The 25504-nt window shown below is 47.9% G+C and overlaps 2 protein-coding genes across 3 annotated transcripts in view; one reads left to right on the top strand and one right to left on the bottom strand.

Moving 5' to 3' along the window:
• Positions 1–511: 511 nt before the first annotated feature.
• Positions 512–12536, bottom strand: LOC117962261 (cyclin-T1-like). 2 transcript variants are annotated; one of them, XM_034919026.2, is made up of 9 exons: positions 12229–12536; positions 9107–9188; positions 8534–8662; positions 7719–7779; positions 6653–6715; positions 6231–6276; positions 5448–5611; positions 5120–5202; positions 512–4638 (listed from the first exon to the last, which is right to left on the bottom strand). In XM_034919026.2, the coding sequence occupies exons 1-9, from the start codon at positions 12396–12398 to the stop codon at positions 3289–3291; spliced, it is 2148 nt and encodes a 715-aa protein (XP_034774917.2). In that variant the 5' UTR covers positions 12399–12536; the 3' UTR covers positions 512–3288. The 2 variants fall into 2 exon arrangements, with proteins under 2 accessions (XP_034774917.2, XP_034774918.2); XM_034919027.2 differs by having other exon boundaries at positions 5132–5202; positions 12229–12535.
• A 4363-nt stretch (positions 12537–16899) lies between these two features.
• LOC117967070 (growth/differentiation factor 11-like) overlaps positions 16900–25504 on the top strand; it is an 18637-nt gene continuing 10032 nt past the window's right edge. The window contains exon 1 of the mRNA XM_059011587.1: positions 16900–17777. Coding sequence (XP_058867570.1) covers positions 17342–17777 — 436 coding nt within the window. The 5' untranslated portion in view covers positions 16900–17341. The remainder of the gene's footprint in view (positions 17778–25504) is intronic.

Here is a 25504-nt window from a genome sequence, read left to right as displayed (position 1 = left end):
ACAAAACAATTTTAAAAAGTGCATTTAGGCGAGGAGCAGTGACGTGTAACTGGACTAAGTTTCCCCGTGTAACCGACACAACTGCAGAAACAGCTGCTTGAACTGTCACCCTTCTTGGCCTCTGTGGAGAGCGCAGCGGTCAGTACAAACCCAAGCGGCCGCTTCTTCCATTGCTTCCAATGGGAAATGCACCCCTTGAACCCCACGGGCGCTCGCCTCAAAAGAGAGTTCAAGACGATGAATCCGCTCAACGCCACTCAACCCTCTCACGGGAAACGAGCGCAGAGCAACGCCACCTCCAAACCAGCTCTCAAAGAACCGTGTCTGCAGCCGGCAAAATGAACAACTGCTGAAAACGATTCAAATCAAACAGCTATACTAGATTACGCAAACACCACGTTAAAACTAGCATGTTTATAAAATAATATATACAACAGAAAGACATTACCTAACAGCACTGAAGAACCCAGAATTAAAAAAAATACACGAAGCGTAACTCCCGCTCAACGCCTTATTTTTATTGTGTATATATATATATATATATTTTAAACACACTTTTCAAAGTACATTTGTCAAAAACATATTCCTGATACGATCAGTGTACTGAGACTAGCTGTAGCTTGGACCTCGATAGACATTTTTAAATGTTATTTTACCTAAACCCTTTATAACCTGAATATTGACACACGGCGGTAGGACCCCAGTGAAATACCGGCATGTTACTGTCATGGTCCCAGATCACACCCAGCGACTATACCAATGATATCCAGAATAAAACAAGTGAACACTTGTCTTTGTTTTTATTATTATTATTATTATTATTATTATTATTATTATTTTAATCAAGGGCACTATGATTCTCTATTTGAAATGACTTCAGTGTCGGGCTGGTCAGACTAAACAACCATTTAAAACAATGACTGTCATTTGAAAAAATTAAAACTAAAAAGCTTTTTTTTTTGTTTATTTTTTATGCTGCAATTCACATTCTTTTTTTTATACAAAAAGTAAAAATACCCCCCCCCCCGCCCGCTCATGTTTTTTGTTTTGTTTTTAAATCCTGCAGGATCACGCTGCTCACTAAAATAAAATGCCAACGAGAAAACGCCCATTTCACCTCCAAACGGCTGCTGCTGGATTTAACTTGCCTGGGAATCTGTTCATTTGAACCCGCCCCTAACAATTATACCAGGTTGCTGAAGTCACTTGACCACCTCTAGAAACTCAGGGCACAAAGTCTGCACTGGGTATGAACCAACCAGCTGCGTGCCAACCTGACGAAGCTCAGGGCCCCACTGAAGCAGCCTTGACCTGTGTGACCAACATCAAAAAAAAAAAATGACACTGAATCTAAAGTGTCGATTAAAAAAAAAACACAAAATCACAATTAAAAGCAAGACAGTGTAGTATTGTTGTAGTATCCCTCCCCCAGAGCCTCACTGTGACTCCTATGAGAACCCCTGTGCTCGTTGCATGTCAGTCCAGTGATTCCTGAACCGCTCTGTACCCAGTCTGAGACGCATCCAAATCACAATGAATAGAAAGCAGCTGCGCCTTCAATGCTGGGCTGCACCTTGCCTTCAGCGAAAGAGTCACATTGTTTGCAAGCACCTCTGAGGCGGAGAACATTCTTAAACCAGTTTTAAAACACTGACATTGCACAGCCGAACCACCAACACAGATCTCCTGCTCCAGGAGGGATTCTTACACACCGCACTGGCGTGGGGCACTGGAGCCTTTCCACTGTGCCAGAACACATGTGAAAAAAAATAACACACACACAGCAAGGAAGATCTCACTCGCACAGCCGTGTGTAACGCAACTGCACCCCAAGCAAAGCTTACCCAAGACTGTACACCAAGAGGTTAATACTGAAACGATTAGGAGTTTGAATAAGGGATGCCGGGAGCAAGATTAGAAACGAGAATGAATAAGTACAAAACGCAACGCACTTACTCAAGGGTAATAAATATTCAAGTATCTGTACGATGAAGTTATATGCCCACATAACAACACATCAGGCAGCCGACTAGCACAGGTGGCGCAGAAGTTAAGAGCAGCGTAAATGCTTCTCTTACTGGAAAAGGAAAGAGACTCCCATTGCAGAGCACACTGAGCCAGCCCAGGTTTTACTGCACACCAGAGCTTGAACTGGACCAATCAGACCCCTGCTAAACCTGCTCTGAACAGAGTCTGCAGAGACAAACCATTTACTTAAACTCACAGCTCCTGCTCGCTTCAATAACATGAGGACTTAATTCAGGGCTGTTCTGAAACCCAGGGCTGGTGGAGTTTCCAGCTCTGCTCAGATGGCTTTGCAGGGATTAAAATAAGACTCCAGTTGCACAGCAGTTTCATCCATTCCAGGTGTTAATTCGAGCTTGATTAACCACAGTGTGTATAGCTAACAAGCTCAGGTGAGTCTTATTAAACTCACAGTAGAACCGGGAATGAGTCAAGCTGCTGTGCAGTGGGAGTGTTATTTCCATCCCTGTTTGCAACGGGAGTGTTAGAAATCACTGCTGACGTCTCAAAATGCCGTTTTTAAAATAACGAAAAAATTAAAACACAGAGCCGCTAGTAAAACCTCCAGTGCTGACATTAAAAACATGCCTGGCTAATTCAAAATCAAAAATCGCTAGAGGCATTTTAAAGTATTCACTATACCTTTAAAAAAAAAAAAAAAGACAAAAACCTAATAAACACTTTTCTAAAAATGAATGAATCTAAATCAAATGAAATGTCGCCAGTGCTTTACAAATATAATACAACTCTGGAAATAAAAAATATTTGATTTTCCCAACTCGTGCATAAACGTATCGCAGCCACCTTCATCATCATCATCATCATCATCATCATCTTCTTTGACATTCAAAAATAAAACACAAAGAAAAGGAAAGCAAAATATAACCAATATTACAGATCTGAATTACATAACATATACAACACACACTTTAACATCTCCCCCCCCATTATCTTTCTTGATACACTGAAGGGGACAGCCCCCCCCCCCCCCCATCCCAAAAAAAATAAAAAATAATAAAAACATATTAGTGGTACATTACTCTGCTGTCAAGTTACCCCTGAAACACGCAACAGAGAGAGCGAGAGAGAGGGCGGGCAGTGGCCTAACAGGCATTAAAAAGTCTGGAACCAAGTCTGCTGTTACCTTGCCTAGGACTCCACCCCAATTTCCATTAGCAGGTGCATATTTCCTTTAGAAAGTGTCCCACACACTCAGTAGTATATTTCTAGTTTCTCTCCCCCGCCCCCACCCCCCCACCCCCTTCATTTTGGGAGAGGTGGGAGAGGGGGAGGGGGATCTGCAGGCAGGGGAGGGGGTCGGGAGCCGCCCCGGTTGCCCTGATTGGCTCTCAGGGGCAGCCCGGGGTATCTGTACTCCCCGTAAGGGGAGGGCACGTAGTCAAACTGTGGAGGGGGAGCGGGCTGCACCCCCTGGGCGCTCAGCAAGGAGTTCAACATGTCGAAGGTGTCCTGGTAGTCGTTGGGCTGGCTGTTGGCGCCGTGCCCGTTGGCGTCCGACGATGGCACCTTCCCCGAGCCGCCAGCGGGCTGCTGCTGCATGAAAGGCAGGTCCAAGAAACCGAACTGCTGGCTGGTGGAGGAGGAGGAGGAGGAGGAGGAGGAGGAGGGGGGTAGAGGAGGAAGGGGCGGCTGGTAGCTTCTGGAAGACTTTTGGCCAGCTTTTGGCTGGTGGTTGTGGGGCATCGCGGCGACGGACTCGTCAAAGTGGGGGCGCTTGCGGGACGAGGCCCCGCTTTGAGGGGTGCTGTGACTGGAGGAGGAGGAGGAGTCACTCGATCTCTTGCTGCCTGTGGACGCGCGGGGGTTCTTGTGCGAGTGGAGGTGGTGCCGGTGGTTTGACGAGTGCTCTCGGTGCTTGTCTTTGCTCTTGCCGCTCCCTTCGTCCGACGAGCTCTGCCTCTCCGCTGCCACCGCGGGGACTCGGATCCTCACTTTGATCTCCTCGGGACGCCCCGAGCCCGAGCCAGCGCTCCCTGCCTTCTCCCCGGAGCCTCCCATCGGGATGCGCATCTTCAGGGACCCCTTCTCCGGCTTCTCGGAATTCCCGATGGGGATTTTCAAGACGATGGGGGAAGGGTTTTCCACGCTCTCCCTCTGCCGCTGAGAAGGAGGAGGCCGGTCTCTCTTCTGCTGGGTGGCCGTGGCGTACTGCTCTTTCCGGCTGGCCTCCCTGCACTCCAGCTTGCGTTTCTGGGCAGCCAGCTCCTCGGCGTGCTTCGCCCGGTACTCGCTCAGAGACACTTTCGCAGGGGCGGCCTGCCATTTCTGGAGAGAGGGGAACCCCATGTCGACGTCCGCACCCCCCAGCCCCTGGTCAGTTACCCCAGGCTGCTCGCCGCCAGCAGTTCTGTGTACCTGGGGGACCAGCTTACTCTGGGCTTGCCAGTATTGCTGGGGTCCCTCCGTCGCGCGGAGGGGCTGGTCCCCCGAGGGCTCCGGGGGCGTGGTGGAGGAGGGGGGCGTGGCCGCAGACATGCTCATCAGCCCTGCCAGCGCCATCTCTGAGGAAGCCATCGAGATCATGCTCATCAAAGTGTCCGTCTGATCCCCACCGCCTTCCTGCAGCTTCGATTTCTTGGTCGTCTGCCCGGCCTGAAATGAAAAATATCAGATGCATTGCAAACGTGGGAGAAAAACAACAAAACACACGCACACGCACACGCGCACACGCACACACGCACTCACAAGCACACGCACACGCACGCACGCACACTCTTGCAAGGATCAGATGCCAGTTCCATAAAACACCTGGGGGTGTTCATGCAAGCTCAGATTACCACCAAGTGCAGGTAGTTTAGGGTTAGTGCCAATAGTCTAAGTCTAAGCCTATATATTTTAGGGTTCTTTATAATATATACACACACACATATACATACACACACACACACTATATATTGTATTTATATGTACTGTATTAATATATATATATATACTGCAGGCATACAGAAAGCCCCTTTCTAAAGCTCAGTCTTGAAGAAAGCAGCCACTCTCTGGGTGCAGCACCGCGTTCCATTATCATCGTTTGAACCCCCAGTAAAAGCGCTCCAGTCAGAAGTTGTTAAAATGTGTTCACCATCGAGGTTACCTTCCAGTTCCGGATCCGCTTTAACCGGTTCGGAGTCTTCTCAAGAATCTGCAGGAAGTCCTGGGTGAGCTCTGAAACGCAAACGCACACACACAGAGAATTATTCAAAGTCTCTTCCACATACACAAGCATTTCGCACCAGCAGACTCATCTACATTAATGTTGTGCATCTCATAAAAGCACCGACTCTCTAATGACTGGCTTCTTTGATTGAATTCCCCAATATGTTACATTTTAAAAGTCTAAGAGGTCAGGAAAGTAAACAAAATCTAACGTTGCAAATATGAAAGCAAGCCCCCGTCCCGTATGAACTTACCGTCCAGCAGCTCCAGAGTCACAGTGGGATCCACATACTCCCACCAGTGCTTCTCATCGGCCGACACCGGGATCTCCCAGTTTGACCACTTGCATGCCAGGTGGATGCACACGCAGGCCACTATGGGAGGACTGTACTGGAGGGAGAACGTGGTCAAGTGCAGACTGGGTAGTGTTGAATTCAAGAGAAAAGGAAAAAAAAAAAAAAACACAGGTAAGCCTTTATTTAGGCTTAAAGCCACACAAAAGGTTATCAGAGAGGCTCAGAGTAAGGGTGACCGGTGTGCGTGTGTTAGATTTGTATCTCAGGATTTTTTATTTCTTATAAATAGTGTTTGTCATTCCCCTTGCTGCTTGCGTTTTCACTTTGTTTTATTCAAATGAATTTCTTGAGAAACAAACCATTCTGGTTTTTAGTTAAACAATCTAATTAAAACAAGGAAATAATAATAATAATAATAATAATAATAATAATAATAATAATAATAATAATAATATTTAACACTTTGAGGCACAAGGGACATGTGTCTCACAAATAATAACAATGCTGACTTTCTTATCTTTGCAATGAGGTTTTGCATGAAACAGGGTTTAAAATGCACTGAGGGGTTGGATCCGGTCGTCCGAACGCTCCGTCTCCTCCTCGTGATGCTCGAGTCGCTCTCGAATGTGTTTCAAGAAGAAAACGTTTGAACAGCCAGCGCTGGATTCCTTGTGTCCCTTCAGGGGTTAATCCCGTATAAATCATTTCTCTCACGATACTCACTGAACATCATTTACATACCTGTTGGTAGCCATAAAATAGGACGTCTGAGCCAAATCTTTGCTCGCTAAACAAAAAAAACAAATAAATATTGGTCAGCAGAAATATTTTCACATGTTCAAGTTCTACGCTGTGCAAAAAGTAGCAAGCGATTCCCAAGATAGAGCCATCAGCAGCTCAGCTATAAGGTGCCAGCAGCATTGCGACCGTGATCTGCATTCACAAGGACCGTTTTTAAACTGGAGAGAGACCTGCTTTTACAGTGTGCTTAAGCGATACAAAAAATATCCTAGAATCATTACTTAGAATTATCAAATGATAAGAATAAATAAATGAATAAATAAATGATTCTGACAGTTATGTAGATTTGCAATGTGAACAAAAAAAAAAAATGCACTGGTTTATTTAACAATACAAAAGTATGAAAAGGCAGATTCCCTTACCCCTGACTAGCTGGGTACACTTGACAACGTGTGTGTGTGGATGATCGATGGTAATCTCAAAAGCTGCAACAGGGAAGAAAACGAAACCACGATTAACCCACGACCCTCCCAGTCCTGCACACCTGGACCAGAATTCAAGTCCCAAACGTTAAGCAACATGTTGGGGGGGGGGGGGGCAGAGGGGGCTTTCAGATTTGGGCCAACAAAACACAGTCCACTCAGAAGGTTTGTGATCTTGGGAGTTTGTGCACATACTAAAAAAAAAAAAAAAGAAAAAAATTTAAATAACAAATAAAAGTCTTGTGTGGACTGGACAAGATCGATGTAACAGCACTGAACAGCAGACAGGCTTTCCTTTTGAAATAAAGAATAAGCGGTCTGACGGGACAGCTGCTAGTACTGCTGGGGTTTTAGACTGCGGTTTAACAAGGCGCTGCTGCTTTCCAAAAAGGGACCTTCCACTTCAACCTGCACACTGCTGTATTTGCATGCACCGCACTTCAGAATTAAATACGCTTGCACAGTACATCAGCACCAAGGCCAACACCTACATATCTGACAGAGGCTAAACGTTTAGGTTCAATTCTAAAAGGTTGAAAACCTGTCTGACGTTTTAACTGTGAAGTGTTGACGCCCTTGTGAAGACGCGGAACAACGGGAGTGTGTCAGACGTACGGCACCTCCACTATACCACCCCTCTCCCCAAATCCATACATTAAAGAGGTAGATTACACGAGCCACACAGTCACAGCCTAAATCACCACCAGCACAATGCAACTTAAGTTAAAAAACATCTCCATGCACACACACACACACACACAAATAAAAATAAAAAAGACCTGTTTACAATCTAGTGGGACACTTTTTTTTTATCAACCCATAAAAAAGGGGATGGGGGGGTGTGATGACAACATTGCATGATCACATCGTCGGAAAGGCTTTTTCCTTCTCTCTCTCTCTGCTGTGGACAAGAGTGCATGAGGTTATTCTGAGCAGTCTGTGTGCAAGCAGACTGCCTCGGTCTGGGAGTCAGTGTCAGGAGAGCCTCTCCGGGTCCACAACTTACCCAGGGTCTGCAGTATTATGCTCTCAAGAATGACCAGGTCTTGGGCTTGTTGCAGGTAAGCCTGAGGTTGAGAGGACAGGCAGGTTACTCACTAGGAGGCATTTTCTTCTCTGTTTTTTTATACAAAGCCTGCACATTGCACACAACATCACCTGGGGTCTAGAACAGGGCATGAAATTCAGCAAAATCTCCCGCAGTTTGCACAGCATGGCTCTGCACAGCATTGCACTGCACTGCAGAAAGAGGGGGTTTACTTATGGGATTGCTGACCCATGAGGACGTCGTCTCCGTTAGGTCTATGGGGCAGAAGGGGTTTTAGCGTTTAGGGGTTAATAAGCCGTTTGGGCTTGGTGGCCTAGGAATTTCGCGCCCTGTTGAAAACAGACACTCAAATAAATTAGTAAAGCTTTTAACAACATGTGTGATCTGGACACAGACATCAGACAATAGTAACCTTACCTTTCGATTATTTATGCATTCTAACGGGATCATTATTAGACGATAATCAGCCGTTGCGAATGTGTGTCCCAACCAGGCATGACTATGATTGGGGGATTAGGAACATACTGAAGAGGCAGTGAGGAAAGCACTGTGAACTGCTACAGGGACCCCAGACGTACTGATGTATTGCATTTACTCCTCACTGATGTTAATATTGCTAATATATATATATAACCTCCTCCATTTATAAATAAATGCAATACTGCGTCTTTTTTTTTATCCTTTGTTTTTCTCCCCCCTTCCCCTGTAATATTTCGGAGAATATCAGAAAAGGGAAACGAATGAGTAGGTAAGTAGTACCAGACGCTACTAACATCGCTCTTGGTGTCCGGAGATGGATCCTGGGGGTTGAGACACGCATGGGCCACCTTTATAACATGCTCCAGCTTGCGCGGCTGCTCCTCCACCTTGGCAGCCAAGAACAGAGTGGCTGGGGCGATAACCTGGGGGGCGAAACACAATGCAATGAACCGATCAATCAGTAAAAACACCATTCATTAAAACTAACAATCTGTGCAGGAACAAAAGGAACAGCGAGTGGACTGTTCACTGCCAGGGACGGAAACGAGACTCCCGCTGCACAGCAGTTTGATCCCTTCCTGGTTTTACTAGGAGTTTAATAAGACGCACCCGGAGATTGTCACACACACACTGTGGTTAATCTAGCTTCTATTACACCCTGGAATGGATGAAACTGCTATGCAATTGCGTTTCCATGCCTGCACACCCTACCCTTGAGAAACAAAAAAAAATAACCCTTTAAAGTCCCTCAATTTGGATGCATGCTAGAAATGACTCGCACACAGCAACACTGCACAGATGTGATCCTAACAACTACCTGGAGGTTTGCAGTGTAACACACGAGCAGAACGGCTGTTTGTACTTACGTTCCTGTGGAATCTGGTGAAGGACTGGACCATGTAGAATCGTTGCATATAAACAATGGCTGTGTTAATTGTTAGCTGGGAACTGGAGAGATGTGCTTAAGGAAAACGGTACAACACAAACTTGACAATCAACGTTATAGTTTAATCCCAAACGGAGCTGACGAAGGCAGGTATGAACCGACACATTCAGAGCAAAGACAGCGTTCCAATAAAGGCTCTCTGAAGGCTAATCTATACAAACGTACAGCAGAAACACCCACCACATATTCAATGTAAAACTGAACACAGGCAGGGGACACAACAAACAGCTTTAGAAGTAAAAGGATCACCGTATTACTGGAAGTGTGAGAGGCGATGAGAGGGACTGTCTCTCTGTCTGATGGTATCCAGAATTCAAATAAATTAAACACGTGTGTGGATTTGTAATGGGAAAAAAAATGATGTAATCTAAATAAAAAATAAAAAGGTTTTGAAAGTATAAAACAGAACTGTCCTCTTGTTCTGAAAGATCAGCTCAGCTTTACAATCTACACGGTACAGAGGGCCCATTGTCGTGCATTATAAAGTGAACATGTAGAAAACAGCTTTTATGCCTTTATATTTACAGATACACTACATGTTAAAATAGTACCTGCAATACTTTTTGTAACAACACCTTTTAAAAAGGCATAAACACACACCAACTCCTATACAGCAATATAATCCAAAATACCCAAATCCCCCAAATTATAATTCCTGACACTTTTAGGTGGCACAGTGGAGAGTTAGTGTCATGTTCTGGACTGGAAGGCAGATGTGTATGTGTATTGAGAGGAGAGGGGGGGGAAGACTAAAAGGACATTCAAGGTAAAAATTATTATTTGTTTATTTAGCAGACGCCTTTATCCAAGGCGACTTACAGAGACTAGGGTGTGTGAACTATGCATCAGCTGCAGAGTCACTTACAATTACGTCTCACCCGAAAGACGGAGCACAAGGAGGTGAAGTGACTTGCTCAGGGTCACACAATGAGTCAGTGGTTGAGGTGGGATTTGAACCGGGGACCTTCTGGTTACAAGCCCGTTTCTTTAACCACTCGACCACACAGCCTCCTGTAATGTGGGGGTTTTTATTTATTTTTTGGACAGAATTAAAAGGGTGGAAATGCCATTCATGCTGCATGCTTTCTGATACAGTCCATGTGTGTGTTTGACTAAAATCCAGAAGCACATTATCAATCACAATCTATCACTCTGTATATTACTGTCATGGTAGAATTATGTGTATCCAATTACCCTGCACACTGTGAAAGAGCCACACACTGCCATCCTCCTCAATGCATCCATCATGAAACCCAGTCTCCTGTAAAGATTATAAACCTCCCCTTCGTACCTTGGACTGTCATTCCACGATCTCACAGTTTACTATAAACGCTCCAGCGTGGTGTACTGTTTTGCCTAAGATTTAGATCATGAAACAAAGATAACCCTGTGATTAGTCACCATTCTGAGAGAGAGAGCTTACTGCACACCCCCCTTAGTGCCACCCAGGAAACCACAAGCCACGGTCACCTAATGAGAAAACAAACAGGTGTTTCTTTCACTTCTTCCCATACCCTAACACAACAATTAGTACCACTTGGTTTTAAGTTCCAGTGCCTTTTGCATTAATTGCCCCTTTCATTCAAGTCCTCCAAAAATAAAACTGATTGTAATCACAATTATACACCTTATTCAGCTATGCTATACTTCAGGTGATGGAAATAAAGACTCCTATTGCATTGCCATTTCACTCATTCCAGGTTTTACTATGAGCTTGATCAGCCGCAGTGTTTAGGTAACAAGCTCAGGGTTATTAAATTCATAGCAAAACCCGGAACGGATCAAATGGGACTCCCATTTCCATCCTTGTATTTTAGAATTGTAATTTCCATTCTGCCTTTATGCTCTTAAGCAAAAGCTTATCTTTTTGGGAACTTTGTCTATTTGCAAAAACACATGATCTTACATTCTGACAACTGCAAAATACCAAGGAGCTCAGTGACTAGAATAAAAAAAAAAACTACAATTTAAAAACAAAACAAAAAAAGCATGGTTTTGCAACCTCCGGGCACACACAAAATCACTTAACGCGATAAGCACTGAATTTAAAAAGCACACATTTATCAAGGAGCAAATGAATACATGTTCCCCTAATCTCTTAACAATAGGCGTAAATAAAACACAAACCACCTAACACTGGCAGAAATATGCGACGTCAATAAGTAACCTAATATAATATAATACCAATAACATGTGCATAGCGCACACTGCGATCTCCACTGTGTAACGTGTTAACTACACTACTAGTGCATCAGATAGCCAAGTACAGCACTGCGAAACATTACTAGAGATCGCTCAACTACAAATCCACGTACAACTAACACATTGATAGCAACGAGATATATGAATGCAGGTATGCCTCCCAAACACCATTCAGCGGACATAAGAAAATAAACCGCAAAACTGAACTTGATGGTGATATTACTATATGCTACGTCTTCACTGTATTTTAAACAGAGCGTCTTAAATTATAAAGTGTGCTTTACATTACTAAACCCATCGTTTAAAAAACTACAAAACCAACGCCTGTCTGTCAGGGGAGTAATAATAAATTCTTCTCACAGTTTTTGGGTAAGATTTACAATCTAACCACCGGCACCACACGACTACAAAACACGACACAAGCCCAGTTTAACCGCGTTAAATATAAATACACAAAATAAAAAACCCTTATTCAGATATAAAAACTGGTACAGATCCACTTATTTGAATCCTTTACGTGTCTGGCCGCCGATAAAACAAAGTATTTATTGAACACGACGCGAAACTCCCACCAGGCCCGGCTACGGCCTCAGATTAAGCTCGGCGCAACAGAGGCCTTAGCAACCAGCGCCGCGGCGGCGACCCCGCAGGAAACCCAGCCGGTCTCGCAAGATGCTCGGCTGTCAGAGAGGCCAAGGGGGGCGAATGACACCTTTATTAACCTTTATAAACCCCAGCCCGGCCTCGTAGACAGAGAGGGAGTTACCAAGACAGTCTTTAAAACGCCGCCTCGCTGTCTCCGCGCCGCTAAACCGGCTCCCCGGCCACAAGAAAAGATACACATTGAGTCGCTGCCCCATGTCTTGAAGGAGGTTCGCAGCCTGCTGGCGGTAAGAAAGCTCCTTGTCTGGGTCTAAACCCGCACGGCGGGACGGGCTATTCTCGAGCTGCTCCCTTGTGAAATACCATTTTCCGTTCTCTGAAGAAGGACAGGGAAACGAAGCCGCCATCACTGAGAGGGGGGAGAATTAAAGAAAAAAAAACACACACAGAGAGAGCGACGCCGGAAGCTACGTCATTTGGAACGCCGCCGCTGCGTGAATAGAGGGGTTTCATTGGTAAGGCTTTTCCGGCTCCGGCGCATCCTTGTGAAGTCACTTTTACAGGACAGTTGCCATAGCAATTAGCTCCACGGGTTAGTTATTATTTTTAGATATATGTTGGTAAAACAAACAAACGAACAAAAATAATACTTTTTATATTTACTATTTTTTTTAAAACCCCAGTTTGCTCTCTGTACAAAAAAAAAATGTTTTCAATGAACTAAAAAAAAAAAAAAAAAAGCGAGCGTTTGCTTTAAAACCTTATTTTACAGGGGGAAAAAATGAACCCAACTAAAAGCACGTTGATGTCGTCAGCACAATAATAACGATATCGATGACGATGCTAATTCTGTTATCGTTTTGAACTGCGCATGCGCATTGTATAGCCTGCTTTCTAATTTACCGTCGCTTTTCCCATCGCTTTCCGTGGGTCTGTCAAAAAAAAAAAGCAGCCGCTGCGTCTGTAGTTTTATTAACAATGTTACCACACGGGGGCGCTCATACCCCTCGTAATAGGCTGCGGACGGGGTAGGACAGTTCATCTGAGGGGCTACCTCCCGGTTAAGGTTGTATGACATGTTCATCTCCTCTCTGTAGGATGGGCTGCGTCACTCGCCACCAGTGGCTCGCTGCATTCAGAGTCCGACCCCTGTCTGAGGTGACGTGTCAAATGATCCAGCTTTACAGCTGAGAGGAAAAACGAATGTAACACAAGCGTAATGTGAGAAAAATGCCCCCCCCCCCCCGTGGGGAAATGCATCCCTTGGGTCCAACAATGTGCCGGTTGTTGTGCGCAAGCTTTTAAAATGAATAACCGCAGCAAAGACTTTGAAATAATCTCGTCTCAGTGGGGAGGGGCGCTGACTTATAAACTTGTCCCAGGACAGAACATTTCTGTGGGCGGCACAGCTCCCACGAATAGATGATCCAGAATCGCAAATTCCATTCAAGCAAGTCAGCTTTTGACTCTATTAAAGAAAGGACAGGAGCGCGCTTCTGTGCACTAGAACGCGTGCTATTCGTTTCATTCATGCACTGGGTTCATTTGCACGGTATCTTTTTTTGGACGATCTATTTGAACGATTACGAACGTTGTCGTTTTTCAGTTCGAATATTCGAATATTTGTCTCGGCGATTCGGATAACGTTGTGGGACGCGCTAGATACTCTTTCAGAGCACCACCTGCAGGGGGCACCAGCGCCCCAACATGCCGACTGCCGGAGGTTTGACTTCCGTGTCATCTCGAGCTGCTTTGGCTTTCCATGGCAATCTGCTCTAATTCAACCCTTCTTTATTTCCGCTGGTCAAACTCTTTCACTGTGGTGAGGTCCAAGCTTTCAACCAATCTGTACATTCACTTAACGCACCAGGAATCTCTCTGTGCGACCCTAATACCTGCTGCACAGGGAGAGTGAATCTACAGTGTGGGGTGTCAGGATGTGGGGTCCTAATACCTGCTACACAGAGAGAGTGAATCTACAGTGTGGGGGTGTCAGGATGTGGGGTCCCTAATACCTGCTACACAGGGAGAGTGAATCTACAGTGTGGGGGTGTCAGGATGTGGGGTCCCTAATACCTGCTACACAGAGAGAGTGAATCTACAGTGTGAGGGTGTCAGGATGTGGGGTCCCTAATACCTGCTGCACAGGGAGAGTGAATCTACAGTGTGGGGTGTCAGGATGTGGGGTCCTAATACCTGCTACACAGAGAGAGTGAATCTACAGTGTGGGGGTGTCAGGATGTGGGGTCCTAATACCTGCTGCACAGGGAGAGTGAATCTACAGTGTGGGGGGGTCAGGATGTGGGGTCCCTGATACCTGCTGCACAGGGAGAGTGAATCTACAGTGTGGGGGTGTCAGGATGTGGGGTCCCTAATACCTGCTACACAGGGAGAGTGAATCTACAGTGTGGGGGTGTCAGGATGTGGGGTCCCTAATACCTGCTGCACAGGGAGAGTGAATCTACAGTGTGGGGGTGTCAGGATGTGGGGTCCCTAATACCTGCTGCACAGGGAGAGTGAATCTACAGTGTGGGGGTGTCAGGATGTGGGGTCCCTAATACCTGCTGCACAGGGAGAGTGAATCTACAGTGTGGGGGGGTCAGGATGTGGGGTCCCTGATACCTGCTGCACAGGGAGAGTGAATCTACAGTGTGGGGTGTCAGGATGTGGGGTCCCTAATACCTGCTACACAGGGAGAGTGAATCTACAGTGTGGGGGTATCAGGATGTGGGGTCCCTAATACCTGCTGCACAGGGAGAGTGAATCTACAGTGTGGGGGGGTCAGGATGTGGGGTCCCTAATACCGGCTGCACAGGGAGAGTGAATCTACAGTGTGGGGGGGTCAGGATGTGGGGTCCCTAATACCTGCTGCACAGGGAGAGTGAATCTACAGTGTGGGGGGGTCAGGATGTGGGGTCCCTAATACCTGCTACACAGGGAGAGTGAATCTACAGTGTGGGGGGGTCAGGATGTGGGGTCCCTAATACCTGCTGCACAGGGAGAGTGAATCTACAGTGAATCTTCAAGCTCGTAGTAAAACCTGGAATGAATGAAAATGCTATGCAATAGAAGTCGTATTCCCAAAATATTGGACGTACTGTTTCAGACAGCAGTGAGTTTCACGACAGGGAACGACCCACAGTTAAAGGGTAAAACTCGCTGGATCAACCCGCTCAATCGCAGGGGAATCCTACAGGGTATTGACGTCACCATTATTGCAATATCACATTTCATTGCATAGATCTGGACGTGCCCTGCACTCAAACCTGCCATTAAAACCCACTTGTCTTTAGTGCCTGTTGGGAGTTATTTGCACTGCGTTGAATTTCCTGTTTCGAAAGACCCCGTTGGCAATCATTGCTCCGAACCGTAATTGCCCACCAGCTGTACCGGCTTCACCCGCTCCAAAGGTGGCGACACTCGGTCCAGAGGTCGGCGGGATAAGTAGTTCCAGGCACAAGGAGCAAACGAAAACAAAACGCGATTTAACTCAAATGATTTGTCAGCTACATTTTTAAGACAAGCGTGGCGCAGATGTGAGAGTGGTGTATGCTTGCAGCCCGAGGTCAAGCCGTGAAGAGCCCCGCACATAAATACTGTATCAAATGAGGAGAAACAGGCCGCGGTTGAGAAACACACGTTTACAGCATTCGACACGGGAAAGGTCAGCGGTTCAGAACAGCAATGCGGGCTCCGAATCAATCGAGACTCTGACCCTTTTTTTTTGCGGCTTTGCAGTTTGTTGTTTTTGTTGGCTTCTTTCTACAGGAAGTATTTTATATGCTTTGTTTTAAATAAATCTACACCAAATGTATATGTTTAAAATAAACGTGTTTATCCTGACAAGGTATATTTCGTTTTATTATTATTATTATTATTATTATTATTATTTATTTATTTATTTATTTATTTTAGAAGCATTTATGTCAAACCAGAAGAGTTGATATAATCGTAGAGTCTGCCTTTTGGACATGATTTTACAAATATATACACAAATACTTTTGACCAATAATGTAATAGGATTAAGATACCTTAATATGCCTGTAAAATATTGCAACGTAACGTCTTCTGTTGACATTTACTAAATAAATAAATACGTATTTGATTTTCTCAAAGTTTTACACACTAAATTATCATTTTTGTTTTTTTAATAGAGGTGAGAAATCTCCCTCTCCCTTTCTCCCCTCTCCCTCCCCTCTCCCTTTCTCCCCTCTCCCCCTCTCCCTTTCTCCCCTCTCCCTCCCCTCTCCCTTCCCTCCCCTCTCCCTTTCTCCCCTCTCCCTCCCCTCTCCCTTCCCTCCCCTCTCCCTTTCTCCCCTCTCCCCCTCTCCCTTTCTCCCCTCTCCCCTCTCCCTCCCTCCTCTCTCTCTCTCCCCTCTCTGTCTCCCTCTCTCCCCTCTCTGTCTCCCTCTGCCCTCTCCCTCTCCTCTCTCCCTCTCCCCTCTCCCTCTCCCTCTCCCCTTCTCCCCTCTCCCCTCTCTGTCTCCCTCTCCCTCTCTGTCTCCCTCTCCCTCTCCCTCTCCCCCACTCTCCCTCTCTCTCTCCCTCTCTGCTCTCCGTCTCCCTCCCCTCTCCCTCTCCGTCTCCCTCTCCCTCTCCCCTCTCCCTCTCCCCTCTCCCTCTCCCTCTCCCCTCTCTCTCTCCCCTCTCCCTCTCCCCTCTCCGTCTCCCTCTCCCTCTCCCTCTCCCTCTCCCCTCTCCCTCTCTGTCTCCCTCTCTCCCTCTCTGTCTCCCTCTCTCCCTCTCTGTCTCCCTCTCCCCTCTCCCCTCTCTGTCTCCCCTCTCCCTCTCCCTCTCCCTCTCCCTCTCCGCTTTCCCTCTCCCTCTCCCTCTCTCCCTCTCCGCTCTCCCTTGACTCGGTGACGGCTCTTTACAGGAGTCTTTTGTTGCTGTGCAGCCAATGGAGTTTCCGTACGACACTGAGCAGCTGCGATATAAAAAGAGGAGCACTTCTAAAGCATCGCCTGCAACCACTTTCCATTCACACACACCTCCAACCAGATCTCTTTTTATACATATATACAGAGAAAGAGAGAGAGATAGCGAGAGAGAGAGGTTTTATTTTATTTTATTCAAATTTGATCTATTTTATAAACCCCAGAAAAGCAAAACGAAAAAAAAGCAACGAGAAGAGAAAACTTTGCTGCTGTTGTTATTATTTGAAAGAGTTTTTTTTTTTTTTTTTTTTCAGTGCTATCATCATTATTCATTATTGTATTGTTATCACTATTATTAGCATAATAATAGGCACGCGAGCGCAGGTAGGGAGTGGCTGATTCCCTTGGGTTTTTTTTTTTTTTTGTGTGTGTTTTTGTAAAGTAAATCAGATTCGGATATTATTCGGCTCACCATGCCCAAGTCTAACTTTGTCCTGTGTTTGACGCTGCTTATCTCACTGGGATTGTCAGAGAGCGACGAGCCGAGCTTACCCCAGCCGCAGGACCTACCCGTGCCGCCGCGGAGAGAGGGATCCACGGCAGCGGACGGGCTGCTGGTCGATGCCGAGGAGCCCGCTGCCCAGGAGTGCCCGGCGTGCATGTGGAGGGAGCACAGCAAAGTGCTGAGGCTGGAAACCATCAAGTCCCAGATCCTGAGCAAACTGAGGCTCAAGCAAGCGCCCAACATCAGCCGGGAAGTGGCCAACCAGCTGCTGCCCAAGGCCCCTCCGCTCCAGCAACTTCTGGACCACCAGGACTTCCAGGGGGACGCGTCCTTGCAAGAGGACTTGATGGAAGAGGACGAGTACCACGCCACCACCGAGACCGTCATCACCATGGCTTCAGAACGTGAGTGCACCGGCTCGGCGTGTCATCATGCTGCGTGCGCAAGTTCTGTTCACATTGTTGGATTGCATTCTAGCTAAAGAGTGTACCTGCTTCTGTCGCTGTCTGCATGCATTATTATCATTATCATTATTATTATTATTATTATTATTATTATTATTATTATTATTATTATTATTATTATTATTATTATTATTATGAAAAAAATGGTAAAGGCATAATTGCAAATTGATAAACCGTTCAAATAACAATTAAACCGGTCGTGCGATTTACTTTGCAATACTTTGATTCTTTTTACGCTTCTATTAATACGTGCCTTTGGGATCATGTGCTGTACACGTCCTGTCAGACAGACGCTGTCACCCAATGCATGTGCCAGTGTGTCAGTCAGTGTGTCTATCTATCTATCTATCTATCTATCTATCTATCTACCTACCTATCTATCTATCTATCTATCTATCTATCTATCTATCTATCTATCTATCTATCTATACACACATTATTACATTATGCAATACTTTGTAATTAAATACCCTGTTATACCTGAACCATATAACCGCTTCCCAAGTTCTCGAGTCGCTGCTTGATTTGATGTGATCGGTTTTCTAATATTAAGAATGCAGCTCCTCTGTCTATACACATGGTTTAATTAGTGTTTTCTTGCATTCTGCAGCTGTGTATTTCACGCATTCCCCGCCCCCTCCTCTCCTCTCCTCTCCTCTCCAGTGCATATTCATGCAGTTCTTCTGTTTTGGGTCTTTCATGTTTGCCGGTGCGCGTATTTTTCCTTCGTTGTTTCATTGTTTATCCCTGTCTTGTTGGAAACGAGCGGCGCTGCAGGGAAACAGAGATACTTACCGGTTTGTTTATTCCTCAGACTGGGCTGTCACTGACTCTGCTGCACGGTGTGTTAAATATATGGAGCGGTTTCAGTTCATATCATCGTACAGCTTGCGGACTTGCCTTCGTTCTGGCTGCTGTGTCGTGTGTGTTTCGGATATTTTGTTGCTGAGTTTTGACGTGTTGCTCCCATCATTAAAGTGTAGCTTTTAAACCTCAATACGGAAACTTAATGCGTGTGCGTGTGCGTGTGCGTGTGTGGACAGGCAACATGCATATAACATGGATAAATAACACCATAATGTTGTCGATAACAATAAAAAATACAGGCATTTTATAGAAACGTCAGCAAGACACTGCGGGACTGACGGAGTGCGGCCCCACAGCGAGGTTAAACCACGAGGCTAACCTAAACTAATCCATTGCAAGAGAGAACAACGGCAGGGTTGTGCTGCAGAACCTCTCGCTATAGTAACCGCTCCTCCGCTGGGCTGCGTGTCTTCCCATTTGAATGCATAAATAAACCCTGCGTGAATGTATTACTCGCTTTACACTCAGTGCTGTCACGAAAGCAGCAGCGTCCTTTGACAAAGCTGTAAGCTTGAGGATTCGTTGAATTTAAACTGCTTTGCAATACAAATGTCTAGGTGTAACGTGCTTACTGCATCTAACGTGTTATAGCTTGCGCTGGGCTGACGCGTTGGACTCTCCCGCTAACCATGTTGCATTGTTCATGTTGTACCGTTGCCATCAGCAGCCTCACAATGCGCGCACGGAAGCATGCCAGCTGCCAGCCGCCTTCTGCATTATTCAGCACTTCTGTCGGCTTGTTTGTATACAATGTCTTTGCACCCCACACATGCGTGGCAGAGCGTGCAGCACTCGTAATGAATGCGCGCTGGCCGCTGTACAACAGTTGCCAGCGATTTGATGCATTAATCAGCAGCCAGACCCAGCTGCGGACAGGCGGGCGGGCAGGCAGGCTGTAAATCCCGGGATGAAGTGCGTGGAGTTCGGACGGGTTTATTTCTCCAGCTCTGTTCACCGCTCAAGCGTGGGGCCGGCCGGCACGGTGCGCGGCTCCTCTCTGCTCTAGCAGGGTGCAGAACTGCAGCGCCTTGTGCTGAAATATGCGGAGTCACCGTGCCTGCATGGGGCCTCGGGCTTGCTCTGCCTCTTATAAAAGTTCAACACGTTATTGTTTTGCAGTTTTCTTCTCACCCCACTGATATAGTACTTATTTATGATAGTTTACGCTGTTATTGTCATTTTTATAAACATGCTTTACCATACCTCACACTTCCTTCTCAATGCTTGCCTCTGCTTTACCATGCTTCAGCTGTGCTTTATTACACAGTGCTGTGCTTTTACTATGGGCAGGCATGGGGAAGCACACGTATGCAGTAGTGCTTATACTGAATGAACTGGATGGGCAGCCCGGGTAGTGTAGTGCGCTCCAATCTATGCAGAAGGAGGTTTCTAGTAAGCAACCCCCTTCAGTGGTTGAAAGTCCACACTGTGTGCGTTACTCTCTGTATAAAAGTGTTCAGCGGTACTGCCTGATGAAACCAGCTGCTATTGAACCAGGGGTGCGAATCATTTTGAAAAGCTTTCAAGACAGAGCGCCGCCTAGTGCTCAATGTTCAAACAGCGCCCTAATCGAGCCCCACCCCACTCGTTTTTTGACCCGGATGGCCTCCCCCTGTATCCTGTACCCTTCATGCACCTGTAGCTTCCTCCACATGTAGACTGCTCAGGGGTCCCAGGGTGTCTCTTCAAGATTTGTAGCCCGGTGGTCGCTGGATTCTCGGTTGCAGTTCACCGTCCTTTTAAAACACTAAGGACCTGCTTTTCCACTGGGGGTATTCTGACCACGTCACGGCACTCTGGAGTGGGCAGTTTGTCTGGAAGTGGCGTACCGTGGAACACATACTCCAGAACGGTGCTAAAAGAAAAGCAGATAGCATCGAAACGTCGTGGAATGTGATGCATTTCCATCAGTGTTGCTGCAGTTCACTTTCTAGGACAGAGCCGCCCAAGTCACCCTCCGTTCACAGCCATTTCAATTAAACAAGCATGCATGTATTCAGTACAATAATTTCCCTGCTTAATACCTTGTAAAAGAGGCCACGTTCTGCACAGTATAAAAAAAAACAAAACAACTAAATGCATTGACGGTGAGCTGTCCTTAGCAGTTAATAAACCCCATTTCATTTTCAGTATAGTGAACGGAAGGATCCGAGACGCACAGCCCCTTTGGGTGCTGGTTAGTTTGCAGGTGCATTTGTTGAAAGCGTTTATCACTACAGGGTTTAAAATAAGGTTGAAATGATCTGCAAGCGTCACACACCCGTAGTGCTGTGAAAACATCACGACTTGTGAGATCTCATCGTGCACACGGTAAGGAAATGAGGGATGTGTGTACAGAGATTACTTTTGAAAATCTTTTTATATATAAAGAGAGCTGGGACTAATATATGACCTCCATGCCAGTTCACCTCTGTGTGCCTCTATGCCTCCTCCAGGGCAGTAAAACCCACCTCCCCATGATAGTAAAAGCAGTGCCTCAGCTGGGTGAGACTTTTATTGTGTAACTCAGAGTCAGCTCTCGCGGTGCTCAGCTTCTCAGAGTCCTGTTCTATGGACAGGAGCTCCTCGTGGGATTTCTTCAGTGCCAGAACTGAGAACCTGAAGTTTTTTTATTTTTTATTTTTTTTACTAGCTTCCCGAATTCACAGGAGCCCGTGGTATTCCTCTTTAAAGAGTCTGTGGGTGGATCTTTGATGGGTGGTGGGGGTTGGGGGGGGGGGGGGGGGGGTGAGAATTGCATTCCTGGTTTCTAGTTCCTCTGACGGAAGTATTGTACTGGGGAGCCCAGGTTTTTGTCTCTGAACCTGAAGCCTCAGCGTGCTCTGGTAGAGCAGGGGCGCGGGTACCTGAAGCCTCAGCATGCTCTGGTAGAGCAGGGGCACGGGTACCTGAAGCCTCAGCATGCTCTGGTAGAGCAGGGGTGCGGGTACCTGAAGCCTCAGCATGCTCTGGTAGAGCAGGGGTGCGGGTACCTGAAGCCTCAGCATGCTGCAGTAGAGCAGGGGTGCGGGTACCTGAAGCCTCAGCATGCTCTGGTAGAGCAGGGGTGCGGGTACCTGAAGCCTCAGCATGCTGCAGTAGAGCAGGGGCGCGGGTACCTGAAGCCTCAGTGTGCTGCGGTAGAGCAGGGGAGCGGGTACCTGAAGCCTCAGCATGCTCTGGTAGAGCAGGGGTGCGGGTACCTGAAGCCTCAGCGTGCTCTGGTAGAGCAGGGGAGCGGGTACCTGAAGCCTCAGCATGCTGCGGTAGAGCAGGGGCGCGGGTACCTGAAGCCTCAGCATGCTGCGGTAGAGCAGGGGCGCGGGTACCTGAAGCCTCAGCATGCTCTGGTAGAGCAGGGGCGCGGGTACCTGAAGCCTCAGCATGCTCTGGTAGAGCAGGGGCGCGGGTACCTGAAGCCTCAGCATGCTCTGGTAGAGCAGGGGCGCGGGTACCTGAAGCCTCAGCATGCTCTGGTAGAGCAGGGGCGCGAGTACCTGAAGCCTCAGCATGCTCTGGTAGAGCAGGGGTGCGGGTACCTGAAGACTCAGCATGCTGCGGTAGAGCAGGGGCGCGGGTACCTGAAGCCTCAGCATGCTCTGGTAGAGCAGGGGAGCGGGTACCTGAAGCCTCAGCATGCTGCGGTAGAGCAGGGGTGCGGGTACCTGAAGCCTCAGCATGCTGCGGTAGAGCAGGGGAGCGGGTATCTGAAGCCTCAGCATGCTGCGGTAGAGCAGGGGAGCAGGTACCTGAAGCCTCAGCATGCTCTGGTAGAGCAGGGGTGCGGGTACCTGAAGCCTCAGCATGCTCTGGTAGAGCAGGGGTGCGGGTACCTGAAGCCTCAGCATGCTCTGGTAGAGCAGGGGTGCGGGTACCTGAAGCCTCAGCATGCTCTGGTAGAGCAGGGGCGCGGGTACCTGAAGCCTCAGCATGCTGCGGTAGAGCAGGGGCGCAGGTACCTGAAGCCTAAGCATGCTGCGGTAGAGCAGGGGCGTGGGTACCTGAAGCCTCAGCTGCTGCGGTAGAGCAGGGGCGTGGGTACCTGAAGCCTCAGCATGCTCGGGTAGAGCAGGGGTGCGGGTACCTGAAGCCTCAGCATGCTGCGGTAGAGCAGGGGCGTGGGTACCTGAAGCCTCAGCATGCTCTGGTAGAGCAGGGGTGCGGGTACCTGAAGCCTCAGCATGCTGCGGTAGAGCAGGGGCGTGGGTACCTGAAGCCTCAGCATGCTGCGGTAGAGCAGGGGAGCAGGTACCTGAAGCCTCAGCATGCTCTGGTAGAGCAGGGGTGCGGGTACCTGAAGCCTCAGCATGCTGCGGTAGAGCAGGGGCGCAGGTACCTGAAGCCTAAGCATGCTGCGGTAGAGCAGGGGCGTGGGTACCTGAAGCCTCAGCTGCTGCGGTAGAGCAGGGGCGTGGGTACCTGAAGCCTCAGCATGCTCGGGTAGAGCAGGGGTGCGGGTACCTGAAGCCTCAGCATGCTGCGGTAGAGCAGGGGCGTGGGTACCTGAAGCCTCAGCATGCTCTGGTAGAGCAGGGGTGCGGGTACCTGAAGCCTCAGCATGCTGCGGTAGAGCAGGGGCGTGGGTACCTGAAGCCTCAGCATGCTCTGGTAGAGCAGGGGTGCGGGTATCTGAAGCCTCAGCATGCTGCGGTAGAGCAGGGGAGCGGGTACCTGAAGCCTCAGCATGCTGCGGTAGAGCAGGGGAGCAGGTACCTGAAGCCTAAGCATGCTGCGGTAGAGCAGGGGTGCAGGTACCTGAAAAGGCTGGAGTCCCCTCCACATGGCTCCTGGGTCCTGAAGGTTTGAGTCACTCTGTCCAGCAGCAGGGGGGGGGGGGGTTGGGGGGAGAGCGTGAGAAAGGGAAACAGAGATAGAAGGGACTGGATTCCAGAACACACTGCCAACATTTTTCCCTGGGTATTAATAGACTTTAGTTCCTTTGAAATTTTATTACCCATAAAATTGACAGCATGTTGCGTTTTTTTTTTTTTTTTTGCTGCGTTGTTTACATCTCCCAAACATTTCTTTAAGAACTCTCACTCCTCTCTCTCCTGTTTTAAAGACTTTTTTTTTTTTTTTTTTTTTTTTAAAGGTTTATGGTTCGTGACCGTCCAGGAAACAACCCTTTTATTGGGTCAGGACTATAAAAGAGTGTATGGTTTGTTTTTTTTTGTTTGCTGGGAGTTGGGGGTCTGTGTAATCTGTCGCTGGCCTCCTTTCTATACCACAGAGAGCCCCGGAGAGGTTAATTGGGTCCCTGAGCCATTTATCCGCTGTCCATGGCCCTTTGTCACTCAGGTCGGTTGTTAATAGTCTTGAAGTGGCTTTAATGCGTTATTGTTACCCAACCCTGCGCGTATTGTGCAGAGCATGGCACTTTATTTCAAAGCCACTTCAAACAAACAGACAGCAGACTGACCAGGCTGAAGTGTATTCTTGTAAAAGCACAGGCTTTGCAAAGCGGGGAACATCTGTCTGCCTGACCCTGTTACTGCATAACTCCATATCCTGGGACAGTATCAGTTCTTCTTCTCGCTGGATCTGCACCATCCAAAGCTACTGCTACACCACAGAGACAGAGTTCAAGGACGGCAGCGTTTCGATCAGCCGCAGTTTTGATCATTAAAATAAGCTGGGGTTCGTGAAAGTGCGCGAGAGCACCTGCCAATTTTACCAGCCTTCTCCCTGCTGTCGCTGCCTCCTGTGCTTTGCGCATTTTTGCAAATGTCTTCATCTTCAAACCATCGCAGCTGAATTGAAGCTCTAAACAAGCAGCACACGCAGGAGGGAGGGAGGGAGGCGACAGCAAGGAGAAGTGAGAGAGCTCTAAAAAAGTTTTTTTGTTGCTCCACAACAAAACGTGCAGCAGTTTGTAAAGAAATCCAGGTCAACCCTTAAGGAATGTGCGCAGTGTGAGAGTGCCACTCGCACCTGGCTTCCCCAGACACCCCCCCCCCACCCCAGGGGTAACTTTGGCAATGAAGAGGTCATTACTGTTCACTAATAACCTCAGGGTGTCAGGAGCTCTGGGGGGGGGGGGGGGGGGGCAGCCTCACCTCTGGGTCACAAGGTCACTGCTGTCTGAACTGTGACCCACAGGGGAGCCCTGGATCTGCTGCGTCTATCACCAAGCAGGGGGGCGCTCCGGCTACCAGCACCCCCAAAATAGAGTCCCCACCTAGCCAATATCTCAATCAGAGCCTTCCTGTCTATATACACACCCGTTCTTTGGTACACCAGGGGAGTGGGAGGCAGTGTGGTCTTGTCTTCAGTGCGCAGGCTGGAGGCAGTGTGGTCTTGTCTTCAGTGCGCAGGCTGGAGGCAGTGTGGTCTTGTCTTCAGTGTGCAGGCTGGAGGCAGTGTGGTCTTGTCTTCAGTGTGCAGGCTGGAGGCAGTGTGGTCTTGTCTTCAGTGTGCAGGCTGGAGGCAGTGTGGTCTTGTCTTCAGTGTGCAGGCTGGAGGCAGTGTGGTCTTGTCTTCAGTGCGCAGGCTGGAGGCAGTGTGGTCTTGTCTTCAGTGCGCAGGCTGGAGGCAGTGTGGTCTTGTCTTCAGTGTGCAGGCTGGAGGCAGTGTGGTCTTGTCTTCAGTGCGCAGGCTGGAGGCAGTGTGGTCTTGTCTTCAGTGTGCAGGCTGGAGGCAGTGTGGTCTTGTCTTCAGTGCGCAGGCTGGAGGCAGTGTGGTCTTGTCTTCAGTGTGCAGGCTGGAGGCAGTGTGGTCTTGTCTTTAGTGTGCAGGCTGGAGGCAGTGTGGTCTTGTCTTCAGTGTGCAGGATGGAGGCAGTGTGGTCTTGTCTTCAGTGTGCAGGCTGGAGGCAGTGTGGT

This window comes from Acipenser ruthenus, chromosome 42 (assembly GCF_902713425.1).
Source record: "Acipenser ruthenus chromosome 42, fAciRut3.2 maternal haplotype, whole genome shotgun sequence".
NCBI classification, from domain to species: domain Eukaryota; kingdom Metazoa; phylum Chordata; class Actinopteri; order Acipenseriformes; family Acipenseridae; genus Acipenser; species Acipenser ruthenus.
Note: the sequence above shows the minus strand (reverse complement) of the source record. Positions and strands in the feature narration are given on the sequence as shown.

Excerpts from the sequence above, each read along its gene's own strand:
- LOC117962261 (XM_034919026.2), bottom strand. The coding sequence starts at position 12,398 with ATGGCGGCTTCGTTTCCCTGTCCTTCTTCAGAGAACGGAAAATGGTAT. Across the intron at positions 6,716-7,718 it reads CATAATACTGCAGACCCTGG|CTTTTGAGATTACCATCGAT; the intron begins GTAAGTTGTGGA and ends TCCCTGTTGCAG. Across the intron at positions 6,277-6,652 it reads GTGTACCCAGCTAGTCAGGG|CGAGCAAAGATTTGGCTCAG; the intron begins GTAAGGGAATCT and ends TTTTTTGTTTAG.